At 47.1% G+C, this 14,854-nt stretch overlaps 1 protein-coding gene across 1 annotated transcript in view; it reads right to left on the reverse strand.

Moving 5' to 3' along the window:
* The window catches only part of PSMA1 (proteasome 20S subunit alpha 1), a 356,676-nt gene that overhangs the window by 249,800 nt on the left and 92,022 nt on the right, over positions 1-14,854 (reverse strand). The window contains exon 3 of the mRNA XM_069623735.1: positions 5,023-5,124. Coding sequence (XP_069479836.1) covers positions 5,023-5,124 — 102 coding nt within the window. The remainder of the gene's footprint in view (positions 1-5,022; positions 5,125-14,854) is intronic.

Genomic DNA, 14,854 nt, shown 5'->3' on the forward strand with positions numbered 1-14,854 from the left:
CCACTGGCAGAATGTAGAGTATCACTCAGGTCTCTCATTCTAGATTCCTGGTCAATAAGTTCCTCAGGAACTTGTCTTGTACCATAAGTAACTCCCAAAGGAGTAACCTCGTCTTCGAAGATTCTTCGACGGTTTTACGTCGACTCGAGGTTTTTTGTATTCCTCGACGCTACTGGTCTTGGCCATAGTAGCCTTGGACTTCCCTTTGTCGTCCAATGGAGCGACTTTAGGGGTATGGCTTTTTCGAGGGTCTTTCGAGGGGGTCGGGCCGCATTCTCGAAAACCTGCATCTTTTTGCGGAATTCTTCCCACTTACTGGGAGAATCCGATTTAGTCGGACAACAAATTTCTTCGGTCGACTCTGAAGAAGATGATGAGGGAGATCTATGTCTCCTTGTAACGCTCACCTGATTCCCGCAGAGGCGCCAGTCTTGACTGGGTGAATGCCGTATCTTCAAAGGTGATGTGTAACACACGGTTGGCTCTTTGGGCTGGACCTCTGTGCACTGTATGTCTGACTCGAAGAGTAAGATGTCTGCAGATAGAAAATATGGGATTAATGAACTGGGGTTATTGGGTGCCTCTCTCCTCTTCCCTTTCTCTTCTCCTGTAGAACCCCAAAGGTTAACGCCCTCACCTTAGGTAAGTGAACGCCGAGCTCTCCATCTGCCTCGGGGCAGGGTGCCGTAACCAGTTTCTTCACTGGATAAGGGTGCAGGCCTCTTGACCTCAGAGGACTGCTGTCCGTCGTTAACTGCACGAAGGGTAAGTTCTGGGCACTTCAAATGTCTTAAAAGTCTTTTGTAATGATATCTCTTGTTTTGCAGGGTTCCGGCGATGGCGGATGGCGGGCTGATGAGAGTTGAGGATCGAACCCGCGTGAGGAATAGAAGCGCCTGGAAGCACGTAAGTAAGCGCTTGTAGCCTGCTTCACGATGCGCACTAACTGTCCCTTTTATCTTGCAGGTACAAGTTCGGAGCTTTAGAGAAGCTGAAGGGTGCTGGAATACCCACTGGATTCGGCGTGGGAAGGAGTAATGGCACGTGAGTAATAAAGTTGCCCAATGTCTTTAAACGCACCTTCTTTTGTCTTTCAGATGCGGGATGCAGCGCCGAAGGCCTCCGGAGCGTGCGAAGAGCTGGTAAGCTTTTGTCTTTCAGATGCCGGAATGCAGTGCGAAGACCTCCGGAGCATGCGAAGAGTAGGTAAGCCTTTGTCTTTCAGATGCCGGAATGCATCGCGAGGCGTTGGTGACAGCCGATGGACCAGGTAAGAGATGCGCTGCCACTGAAGACCGTAGTGCTAACCTGTTCTTTCTTTGTCTTTACAGGTGCTGCTGAAGACTGGATTCCAGGATGGTAAGCCTTTGTTCCCTTAGGCCCAGGATCAGAAGCAGAAGACACGATGAGCTTTCTGCTGCAGAGAATGCAGAATAACACAAAGCAAGATTCATCCATCGGGTGTGGTTTAAATAGCCTCCTGTAGTGCTTAGGTGTCTCCTTCCACAGCCACGCCTAGGTAAGAAAAGAGTTCCTGCTTTCCAGAAGAGTTCCAGTGTTCTGAACCTAGGGAGTGGCTCCTGCCCCACCCAACAGGAAAAGTAGTCCCAAACAGAAGAGGATCAGGGGTTCAACTGGCAGGTAAGTAAGCAGCATGGTCTGCTGCAGGTAAGTCCACCCAAGCATTATGAGCCCGGCGCTTACAGCGCTGGGACTGGGCATCTTTATGAGCCTGGTGCCACTGGCGCCAGGACAGGGTCCAAAAGGTCCCAATTGGGACTGGCTAGCACTCGGAACCGGGGTTATGGGTCTGCTTCCAAGGGAGTCGGGCAAGTCCTGATCTTTTGGAAGCAGAGATCATGACACTCCTCTTCATTTTTTTCGATGATGACAAAGTGTCTCGATCTACTCCTAGATCGGGATCTCTTCGAGTGCCTATGGCGATCCGAGTCCTTAGAATCAGTCGCTTTCTTGTGTCTTTTTGACGAAACCTTTTTTGTGGCCTCCCTCCACACCAACAGTTCACCTCTCCTCTCATGAAGAGCTTTTTCGGTCATCGATTGGCAGGACCCGCAGTCGTCGGTTCGGTGACTGGAACCGAGACACCAGAGACAAATCCGGTGGGGGATCGGTGACCGACATCTTAGATCCACAATCTGCACACTTTTTAAACCCAGTTCTGGGTGTCAAAGATGACATTTTCTTCACAGAACATAGAAGCGCGCCGTTCTCGATAGCGAAGCGATCGGAAAAACGGAACTGAAGCAACGGGCGCGGCTTGAGCTATTTTATACCATCGGTGACGTCGACAGAGTACGGAGTACGTCGAGGGACAATCAATGCCACGACCTCGAGCACAGGGCCCTCTGCCGAGAAATTCTTTTTCCGAACAAGCGAAGCTGGAGATAACGATTTATCACAAGATGAGGAATACGTGGGAGGACACAATCCATTCGAAGTAAAAGTTTACCAGAAGCAGAGCTTCTCCGGTTTGGTGTTCACGATTCTTCGGGTGAAAAAGAAGAATTCCACATATAAAAAAAGTAATTTAGAGACGCATAAGGTCATACTGGGCCATAGTTCAGTTGTCCGGTAGCTGAAGCTTCAAGTACAGTTAACTGGAGGTGCAGTAAACAGTTGATCAGGTAGAACTGTAGTTCATTCGTTTTTTTATGCGGAGTCTGTCATTTTATAGATGTAGGCCTCTGCTTCTACCAGTGACCAGAATTCCCTCCCTGGTGCTCCCCCTCAGGTTAGGCCATGCAGCAATAGGTCTTCTTGAGTCAGAGATGTCTTGGAGGCTTGTAACTGAGCTTTTCTCGGCAGGTCAGAGTGGGAATGTGGACTTCGCAGTACTTTCTGGTTTTGAAAAGACTAGAGTCTACAGGTACTGCCATCACTTCACCAGCAGAGGATGTGGCACAGATGCTGAAACAGAACCTCAACATCCTCTTCAGTTTCAGTTTGAAATCTTGCTTGAAGACTCATCCCAGCAATTGACAAGGTTAAGATGCAGATTCCCCAATCTTATACGAATTTTAGGAGCAAAATATGAACTCTGGCTCCAATCACAATCATACACCCTTACAAACCTTTGGCAGCAAGCCATCACAATGTGCTGCCACATAAAAAGCTCCTGGTTCTTCTTTGTGGGCAAAGACAAAAGATGCATTTGTGTTAGATTACAAGGATTGATACCATGCTTTGTTGCCATTCGCAGTCCCCAGGCACTCTGGTGGATATGTAGGAGTGGGTGGGTTAGGGTTGGGTAACAGGGGAAGTGGGGAATAATACCTGCAGAGCAAAGTACCAGAGTTCTGCATGCAGGATATTCTCTAGGTGTTCTGTGTCGAGAGGATTGAAGCATGTGTGTGCAAAGTTGAGCTTTGTGTGTGCTACTGGTGCTATCGCAATGGTCGGGCTCTGGTATGCAAGCCGATTGTGGAGGTGTAGTGTTATGTTTGCTTGGAGTGATATTCAATTGCCATGTGGCTTAGTTAGCATGCTTATTGTGTGTTGAAACACCTTATTTGCACATGCTGGTGCAGGGAAAAGTTGGAGACCTCGATGGGCAGGTTGTGGAGGGGCGCAGACAAATCCACATATCAAGGGTCCAAGCTTTGAACTCGCCACTAGCCATTGGCGAGTCAGACTCTAGGCAAGTAAGAAATTGTATGCTGCAAGTAAAGAAAGGAGGTGGCGAGTTACTTTTTATGGCAAGCTAGTAGATTGCACCTTGAAATTGTGCACCCTTCCATATAACAGCAATGCATGAAAGTAATTACAAATCATTAGAAGTCATACATACCAAGGCATTGGAAAGGCCTAGCGAAGTAAAACTAGTTTCCTGGCAGCGCTCCTACCACAGGCCTCAGAACTGCTCCCATTTCACTTTCTCATGCTGCTACCATCATTCACTCTCAAATAGATGCATTGAAACCAGTGTACAAAAAGGAATCTGGGAATTGGTAGATGATGGGCAGCCTGGAGCCTCCACTAAGAGAAATATTTAGGGTTATGTGAGGAAGGAACGTTTGGTTCAGAGAAGGGCTCCCAGAGATATGAAAGCCACAGGTGTCCATTTAACCTTCCAGTAGATGGATTGGCAGGCTAAAAGCTGTCTCAAACCTCCCTAACTTGCTCAGGGGTCAGCTAGCTGGGGCTGTATCCAGTTAACGCAAGGAACAGTTTTTATATGAGATAAGTGGGGCAGCAGAGGTCTAGCCCATTATCTCCCACAAGCCTCACAGTGTACACAGCCACAAGTGAATAAGAAATTACCACCTGTTGTCAAGGCAGGTCCATAGTTCCATAATAATTTTAAATATGATGCTGAAACCCTGTAGGAAGTTTCTTCACAAAGAGAGAAGCACCATCAAGTCTGCTTCTTGTCCCTGTAGGGCTACATCTGTATCCTTACTAAGAAAGGAAAGCAAGTGTAGCCATCTAACTCCTTTTGAACTTCTAATTCAAGTCCAAGTGTGCCACCTACGGGCCCGGTGACAGAAAACAGGATACTTCCTTACTGTAATTATGTTGCAAATCATTGCAACTTTGTATAGCTGCCATCACCATCTTGGGCTCTCAGCACCCCACCCTCAGAAGTCTAATGTGTCTCAGAAGACACAATACATGGTTGCATCCCCAGTGAAACTTGGGCTAGGATTTACTAGGTAAAAAGGAATGGGGAACCAATTCAGGAAAAGCAAAAAAGTGTGGAGGCTTGCGCTGGAACCACAATTCAGGACTTCAACTCAATATCAACTGAAGCCCCACACGCACACAGAACAATTCCCATCTTAAGAAGTGTTGCAATTTGTATGGCAATCACAGAAGCCATGGTCAACAGATGTGCCACAATCAAAGAGTGCAACCAATAATGAAATGAAAACGAAATAAAAACCCAAAATACCCACTTTGGAAACACAAAGTGTCATGAACTTCTAGCTGTTTATTTCGGTTAGAAAACAAAATATTGCCCTATTTCCAACACCAGCAATATGTTGCCATTTCTCCATTTACCTTTAAGGCTACTAGAACAGCATGGGTTTTCGATTTTAGTCCCACCGTCGCAGAGCCTTGCTTCACTGCCTCCATGGCATATTCAATTTGATGGATTCGGCCCTTGTACAAATGAAAAGAAGCAGGTTACATGATAATCAACTAATTTCTGTTAGTCATGCAAATACCGGTGAAAATTGCTGTAAACATATCAGTTATAAATAATGCATAATGAGAGCTACTTGTAACCACCAACTTTGAGATCAATTGTGATTATGGTTTCTCGTGGGCTGTACAGTGTGTGAGGGAACCTGGCCAGGAGTTAGCAGGTAGCAAGGCAACAGTCCATCAATAGAGGGCTGATTTGCTGTTTTGGTTGATGGGACCGCTACTTGCTGGGCCAAGTGCAAAATGAGACAAGCAGTAGGTCTGCAGGGGTGTCTGGTCTGTTTCTCCCATCTTCTCTAACTGTTTCTCCATCAACTATCCTTCCCTTCTCACCAAGTCTGGCAGGAAAAAGTTCTAAAAGGCCATTTTGGTCTCCAACCCTGGTCTCCCTATTGCTGACACCTATACCAGCGCTTCTTCCAGAGAGACCCTCACCGACATCCTCTTTGTAGTTCCCTCACCACACCTATGGACTCTTCATATGGTCTCCGTTCTCTTCTCCCATTAATGGTGGCACCCGTTGGGAGGTCTTCCTGGCCCCCTTCGACTCCTCTAAAGTAATCATTAATGTCTACCTGAATGGCACCGTCTTGGTCCACGGCCCTCAGGCCAGCCTCCTCCTCCTCCTCCTCCTCCTCCTCCTCCTCCTCTTTGGCAGGTGCTTTCCATGTCTCATCAACTTCCATTCATCTCCTGCAGCCCCCTCTCCCTTGACACACCCCTCAGCCTCCCCCTTGCCCTCTGCTCCCTCTCCTGCCCCCCCCCACTCGGGCTCCTTCTACACCTCCGCAGGGCGTAACTCTGATTTGTACCCCTCACCGGAAGTCCTTCAAGGTCGGCAACCTTCTCTATAGTGCCACTCTAAACTCTTGCTCAGCCGTCAAACACTCCTCCGACATCTGTCGCCTCCTGGAAGAACTTGACCTCGATATTACTGTGACATGATGGTGGTGGTCCTCCTCACCCCCGCCTCTGCCCTTTCCATGCTCTACTCTTCTATCTCCGATACTCTCGATGACCTTGCCCCCTGTCATGAGGATCCGCTTGAAGCCCAAAGCCAAGTGCAACTCTTGGTAGGATTCCGACCTATCTACCGGTAAACGCAAGTGTAGGCGTGCCTAGAGGAAATGACGTGCTTCCTGTGCATCCTCTAACAAACTGGCCTGCTGCCTGCTCCAAAGGTAATACCGGCTCCTTATCCATACCAAGAAGAGAGCCCACATCCAAGCTTGGCCGAACTTTTTAAAATGTGCAAGGAGCTGGCCAACCCTGCTGCAGTCTCTACCTCTCCTGTTACTGCCCAGGCCCTCTGCAACGCCCTTGCCTCTCTTTTCATCTCAAAAACCCAGGACATCCTGTCCACCCTCTCGTCCACGCCACCTCTTCCCCCTTCTGTCTCTGCAATGTCTGCCCCTCCTGCAGCCACCCCCTCCCTCTTTCTCTTCTCCTGTTCTCCCCAAATGAGGTTTCTAGACAAGTCCGATCTATGGAAGTCTTCGTCAAAACCGGTTCTTCCCTGTTCGTCTAAAACCAAAGACCACATTGACACCCTTGCTCCTGCTCTGGCCTACTTCTGCAACCACTCCTTCACCTGCGGTTCCTTTCCCTCCCTTCTGAAGCACTCCCTTGTGCACCCTCTTCTGAAGAAACCCACAGCTGACCCCTCATGCCCGGCTAGCTATCGCCCGATCTCCATCATTCCTTTCTGGGCAAACTCCTGGAAAAGCTGGCCATCTCCCAGCTAAATCTTTACACTGACTGTTGGTTGTCTCCATGACCATCAGTCTGGCTTTAGAGCTGCCAGAATTACGGAAACTTCTATACTGAACATCTTTGAAGACCTGCTCTAAAACCTTGACTCGAACATCCCTTCTATCCTCCTCTTACACAATCTCTCTTCTGCCTTTAACACGGTCAATCACGCCATCCTACTCAACGGTCTCTGTGATAACCTGGGTATCAACCGGGCAGGCCCTGGCTTGGCTGACCTCTTCTCTGATCGACCATCCCAGGTCCAACTTGGGTCCTTCCTTTCCCTCTATCTCACCTCTACCTGTGGTGTTACCCAGGGGTTTAACCTCTCTCCCTGGCTGTTTAACTAATACCCGGCACTCCTTGCCCACCGCATTGCCACTCTCTGCTCCAACTTTCAGTGCTATGCGGATGACGCTTAGCTCGTTTTCAGGCTTCCCTCTGCCACATCTTCTCGTCATCTCCGACTGCCTTTCTACTATCCAGGAATTGTGTGCCTCCAATTAGCTCTGCCTTAATGCCAGTAAGACGTAGATTCTCCTCATCAGCACTCCTGCACCCTCCTTTCCTGTCACTCTCCCTTGGCCCTCCGCCTGCGCCCTCCTGTAAAGCTAAGAACCTCAGGGTCATATTCGACTCCACACACTCCTTTTCTCCTCACATCTGATGTCTCTAAGAAGTTACATTACCAACTGAACCACCTCAAAAAGGTATTCTTCCTTTCCTCTCCTTCCCCCAGAAGCTTACTGAGTCTAGGAGCTCTGGTTCTCTCCAGGCTGGACTACTGCAACAGCCGCTTTCTAAATCTGCCTGCTTCTACTCTCTGCAACTCACCCAGAACAGGACTGCAAGACTTGTCCTTGGCCTCAAGCCCTGGGATCAGATCTCTGCAGCCCTGAAATCTCTTAATTGGCTCCCAGTGGCTGCAAGTATTAAATTCAAGACCCTTTGCATTGTCCACAGGCCTGGGTCCAAAATACCTTCAACTTTCCCGCCGTAAATACCTTCCTGCTAGAGCTCTTCGCTCCTCCACCTCCAACTCCCTCAGGGAGTGATGCTTCTCCAAGCAACGAGTTGGTGGCAGATTCCTTTCCTCAGCAGGGGCCTCCCTGTGGAACAGCCTCCCCGCGACTCTGAAACTTGAGGAGCACCATCTGCGGTTTTGGAAGCACCTCAAGACCTTCCTCTTTGCTTCTGCATTCGCCGTCCCTCTCCCCTGCTGATCCGTCTGCTTTGGCACAGTGCACCTGGTTTACCCTCAGATTTCGGGTCCAGGCCCACCCAGCCACTCACCCGCACTGCCCCAGGCAACCCTTGCACTTGGGTCTGTATCCGTTACCCCTTACTTGATTGCTGCACTATTTATTTGCATCGTTTTACCCCTTGGTCAGCACTTTCCATTTCTCCCATCTCCCTTGCACTTTCGCGTTATCAATGTCACTGGGCCTAGTCAGATCATGGTTTTGTCTTCCCTTGTTCCCTTCCCTCGTCGTGCTCTGAAACACTTGTGTATGAGCGCGATACAAATAAAATAGCATATCATTGTACCCAAGGATGACACTTAACTGTGAGCTTAGGATCCAAGGTACACAAAGTAGAAAGTAGTCTGCGACTGAAGAAAAGACTAAGGGCAATTCAATGCACAAAGAATCAAGTGGGAAGAGAGGCGTGCTACCAGATTAGGAAGTTCTTTGAACAGTGCTTTAAAAATAGAAGGAACAAGGAGAAAAGCATAAAGGAGTTGTATGTAGTTAAAACCCAACAGGCCTCACATTCCTTATTAATGTTTAGAGGCAGCAAAGAGGGTTTATTCCTAGAGTAGCAAATTCACAAATCAAAAGAGAAGAGAGCAGTAAATGTACAATAATCTATCTAAAAGGAAAAACCATTAGAATTCCCCATCACTATATAAACCATCAGGCAGAAAAAGGAGAACCAGATAGAAGCTGACGATCACTCCAGCATATTTCACAATAGATCTTCCCAGATAGGCCCCTTAGATTAAAGTGCATGTCAAACAAGCTTGCAGAATTGTGACCCACTGACAGTCTTCCTTATCTAAGCTAGTCACGAATTTCAACTCTCGACTGGTCACTCATTCATGGTAGTTGGTTATCAGGGAAAATGAAAATGTAACTTCTTAATTCTCTGAAGCTAACCAATCCCTCCGTTACACGTGAGCTGTAGAGGTAATAAAAAATTTCCCAACTCAGCCCATAATCTGTTCGAGCAACTTCAACGACAAGCATCTATTATAGTCCTGGGGTATTTATGCCCATAGTGTCCCACTACCACCAAATCTTCACTTCTAGCATTCTTTACTTTGTCATCTAGGCCAATAGATCATCAATACTGTAGCAGTTTAGAGTCGGGCATCATGATCACTACAAAGGCTTTTTTGTTGTTTTAGTAGGATGAATGACTGACCCCAAAAAGCATGAGAATGGATGAAATAATACAATCTGGCACAAATGAAATAGCTGCTGATTGGACTTCATGATAAATATATTTATTTTTGGGAAAGTACTGAGGTATAGGCTAAGAGCTCCTCAGACTCAGAACGTATTTTAATGTGGGCAGCATTTCTAGATCCAAGACCCATGCTCCACCAGCTGTGCCCACCCAATGAATGTACATAAATACATAACGTTTCTCTCCAAATCAGGCAGTTACATTAGGGCTCCTTCCTGTGGCACTGCTCTACTGTTACCACTGATCCAAGCATGTCCCTACACCTGTGTGGGTGTAAGCAGGGGGCATATGTCAGACCGGTGCAGTATATGCCAGAATTGTGCTTTTGATAAGCAAAAAGACTATGGGCACAACCGGTACATATTCTGTGGATCATTTGAGGAAATGGCATCATCGCTGGACCTCCCCTAAAGCAGTAATGCTGACTTTTGTTAATGGCCCCCTATAAAATCAACCAACTCCATTGTGTGTTTGATGCACTTTTGTAACAAAATAGAATGGAGTTCACTTGCATTCATACTATGAATGGATGTGGGGCTGGGCCAAAAGCTGTTCAGCATGGATGTAAACAGCGCAAGCTCTGCTATTGCACCGCCAAACAGCCTGTTAATATCTAGAATTGGAAGCTCCCGATAACGAGACCGGTGGCAGAGAGACCAGTGACCTGGGGAAATACATTTTGATCAGTGGCGATCCAAACTCCCAGAATCTCGGAGTTCCTCCTCTCAATGGTCGGGACAGCCGCCATCTTGGGTGGCCTCGTCCGTTGAGCGGTGCACCCTTCAGGGTCGGGTGCAATCCCAGACACTGGGACGGACCGGCAGACAGGCAATCTACAGGGAAGGATTCCCTGGCAGTGTGGACTTTCTGCATGGGCTCCGAACCGGGAAAGAAGAAGGATTGACCTCCCCACCTGCGGAAACGGGATTGCTGTCTAGTGGCCATAAGTCAAGGGACGTGGGGAAGCAGGCACTCGGATAAGCCAGTGTTGGAAAAATACAATTCCCAAAGTGCCACCAAAAGCAAAACCTAAAAAGTATTTGGGAAGCAGAATTAGGGGCTAGGGAGAAATCAAGCATGGAAAAACCTCCAGTCCTTTCACTGAATAAACGCAAAATACCAGAAAGCCGGTCACAGGACTCAAAAGATCGAAACCAAGCAGACCAATCACAATGCCTTTCATCTCCAATTAGAAAATCTGGGTCCACAGTGGGATGTTGCCCAACACTTTAAAGCTCATTACATGGAATGTTTGGGGGCTTAGCAACATAATGAAGCAAACAAGGGTAGGTAACTTCCTGAAACGAAATGGGATTCAGATTGCATTGCTGCAGGAAACACCTTCTTGACTCCGATTTAGATTCAGAGGATGCAAGGTGTAAATCAGTGTGGGTGGGGGTTGGAACGGACTGGAGGGTACCGGCATGGCCTCTTGTGGGGTGGTGATTTTAATGGCCTGTGGGATCCAGTGTTGGACAGGTCAGGTGCGACATGCCCTTTTAAAAAGTCATCATCCCGCAATTTTTGAATCTATGCGAGTCAGAAAATGGAATTGTGGAGGGGTGGCGAGGACTTCGGGTACTCCTTTTTCTCTCACCCTCCTGGTTCTCAGCCACATCTTGATTATATCTTTGTGAGAAGGGAGCGTTTTGAACTAATCTCAGATACCGAATATCTGGATATGGTATTCTCCAACCACTCTCCTCTGGCAACCACAAAGACAACACCCGCTGTATCATCCTGAAGGTTACAGGCCGAGGCTTTGGAGGATGTGGCGTTTAAGAATTAACTTAAGGAGGAGATATCTTCCTTTTTTTAAAGGAAAAGTGGATCCATAGAGGACTTTGGCCTGGTGTGGGAGGTCTTCATTGTCACTATTAGGTGACCCTGCACAGCCAACATGATTGGGGAGTGTAGGTTTCTTCATAGGTTCTTGATGCAAAGTGAACATACTATTAAAAGACTGGAAGGGGAAATGGCAATGAGGGACCCTCTGCAGAGGCTGATCTGGCCAAGAGTCGCTGAATAGGTTTGAAAATAACCAACATACGGCATATGTCCATGACGAAAGGCATAAGGCGGATACACTTGGCATGGTTAATTAAATGTAAAAACACATACATTTCTGTGATGGGGCAGGTTCATTGGTATCCTCCCAAGAAGTGAGGAATGCTGCATTCCAGAATAACTATTCAACCAGGAACACTTATGAAGAAATGGAGGCTTCGGATTTATTAGATCAGGTGAGATTACCCAGACCTTTACAGGACGCTAGGGAAGCATCCATAAGTGAGGGGGGAGATCCGAAGTGCTAGTTCTCTGCGGAAGGGACGAACAGGCACTGATGGCCTTCCAGGGGAATTCTTTACAATATTCATGATTCTGTTGTTGCCCCAATTGCAGAAGGTATATGATTACTATCTACGGATGGAAACCTCCGTAATCGATGCAGGAGGAGATTATCGTATTACTGAAACCCCAGTACCGACAATATTGTGATTCTTACCATCCCATTTCATTGATTAATGGAGACGCTAAAATACTGGGCAAGATAATAGCCTTGCGGTTGCTAAATACAGCCCCTACTCTGGTACACCCAGATCAGTGTGGTTATGTTGGTGGAAGAAACATCTATGAACTCTAGGCGACTACATCATGTTATGGATCAAGTTAAAAACTCAAGAGGCATTAGCAATAATGTACCTTGATGAATGGCCGTGGTTATTTAAGGCGCTACAGAGGTTCCGCCTGGGACAGGTTATGCTACAATGGATAGGCCTATTGTACCATGGCATGGGTTAAGACGGAACAGTTGATTTCCACAAGATGGACCCTGGAAAGGGGCACTAGACAGGGCTGCCTGGTATCTCTGGTTCTTTTCACCCTTGCATTGTAACCCCTAGAGGGGTATTTCAGGACTGCATGTCTGAAGCTGGTATACGATGGGCCCATGAACAGTATCTCCTTGTATGCGGACAATACTTTATTATATGTATGTAACCCCCGACATAATATCCACATCATTCTGGAGGTGCTGGATAATGAGGCGGACCATGTTGTGAAGTTCTCAACAAATGGCATTTTATTATTATAATTATATAAGGTTGGATGAACGCCTCACTATCCCTACCCGGACAAGGATTTCCCTGCCCAAAATAAGGAAATACTCCAACAAAGGATATCTGTCCCTCACACTTATACATTCAACACTAAACAAGGAAATGCATGGCAGTTCAAAATAATGATGATTACTTTAATCAGCCTCTCTTCATAACCTGAGCGAATTCCCCTTCCCCAGGTTTAAAAGTGATTTGACTTAACAGTTCAAGAAAGAAAACTATCAAATCCTGATTCACAGCAAAAGTTCCAATACAGTTCCATGCAACTTCAACTTGTCAACAGAAAGTTCCAACACAGAAAACGTAAGTCTCTTCATTAAATAAGTTCTCGGTTCCTCAATAGAAACAAGGATGGTCTTGGTCAGGATGATTTGTCACTGATAACTCAAAGAAGTACAACTTCTTTGTAACAGCCTTGCACAACTCTTCCTCCAGCACCACTAACAAAGCGTCTCTATGAGGACCACCTTATAGCACTCAACTTCCACCTGGCCTGCTTCCATGCCAGGCCTATAATCTCCAAAGGATAACCATACGGATATATACTCCACTGCTCAAACAGCATTTCACAAGGACAAATACTTTTGTGGTCAATGTTAACTGACAAGAGGTTACAACAGCTTTACAGCATTCAAAATAATTGCTTCTTTCAAACTTTTCAACAACTTTTCAGGGAAGCCAATATTAAGATTGATGCTCTTTAATACTCTTCTGCAAATGATGCTCTTCTCTTTCTGGACACTTTTTCCCCAGAAGGGCAGACTTTTTGCCACTCTTGTTTCCCCACTGCACAGGTAACCAAAGACTGATATGGAGGTTCTCTTCCTGCCTCTCCCCTGGTTTTGGCAATGTGTGGATCTCTGCTTGTACGAGATGGTGTATACAATGGCAACAAGTGTCAAGAGTTTATAAAACTTGTATTAGCCCCCTTCTGCTGGTAACAATATTGGCTAGATTTGCCTTGGTTTCAGATTCTCTTGGCTTGGGCAATGCTTGGTGGCATTAACTCGAATAAAGTCACCCCACGGGTGGCTGGGTTTTCCACAGACTCACACTGTTCAAGATTACAGTAATTTGGCTTGGATATACTAGAATGTTGCTGCTTTTTCCTAGTTCGGTGTTCAGCGCTGCTCACTCACCGGGTGCCTGCATGCAATATAGGAGTGGGGGCAGAGTGTTCGGGGGTCACAGACTACCTGTGAACACACCGAACCAGAAGCGTGCCTCTGTTCGCCTCGCCACTCACAGGACTTCTGCTGTTACGACTCCTCGCGACCCAACAAACTGCTTCAGTAAGTCTGCCTTCGCACATGCCACTTTCAATGGGAGCTCCTCTTGCTCCTGCGGCACTCGGGTACACAGCAGCCACCTGACACAGCCACCTGCACGCTTCCCGTTGCAGCCTCTGCAGATCAGATCACAAGGGGAAAACCTTGCTCCTGCACGCCTGCTGCTGCGTGACCTCTGCACTTTTCAGATTTCTGGGGGTACAGACCCTCTCAGGACCAGCAGCCGATATCTGCCAAGCAATTGTCCCAGCGTCTTCTCTCCTCCAGCTTCTGTCTGGGCTGCCAGAACGACCAACGCTGCTTCGGACTTACAACGCCAACTCTACAGACTGCACCTGAAGGGGACTTTTACACATCTCAGTCTTCCTCAGGTGTGGGTCATCGGCATTCACAATCTGACCGCTTCTGCAAAATTGTGCCTCTTCAGTCCTCTTCTTCATCCCAGTACTTCGGTAATTACTTTTAGTCCCCAAGGGAAAAAAATAGGTTTTCTTATTTCTGTTATACAATTAAACCCCAGTTTGTTCCTTACAACATTCTTTGATGGACCATCGTAAGAATTAGTAATTAGCCTTGATTGTACAGGAAGGTGTTCCACAAGATAGAGGACACGTTTGTATATAACACGAGAACAGCTCCGACGGGGATAGGAAATGCAACAGAATTCTGAAAAACTCTGCCACTTTCGCTTATGGGTGAAATAGCTCTTTGTAAAATGGCCATTATTTCCAGGTTAATTGCATTTATTCACCAATAGTCCCTTTATGATAAAATGTCCCTCCCCCAGTCCCCAGATGTTGGATACCAAGATCACAGAATTGCTAGGGGGCGCGGGTAGGAAGAGAGGGGCACTGCCAACGTTGTAGAGCCTTTACAAGATGGCCTGTCCCAACCGGATTCTGACCTCTAGATTTCCTTGCCGCCCAGCTGCAATATGCATTACACTGGAACAAATCACCTGCCAGTAGACAGGATACTGTGGGATACGATGGGGACGAGAAGGGGGCACATGTTTAATACAACTAGGACACTGTGTGGAAAAGACAACTTTCG

This window comes from Ambystoma mexicanum, chromosome 11 (assembly GCF_040938575.1).
Source record: "Ambystoma mexicanum isolate Mex_15411 chromosome 11, UKY_AmexF1_1, whole genome shotgun sequence".
Classification (NCBI taxonomy): domain Eukaryota; kingdom Metazoa; phylum Chordata; class Amphibia; order Caudata; family Ambystomatidae; genus Ambystoma; species Ambystoma mexicanum.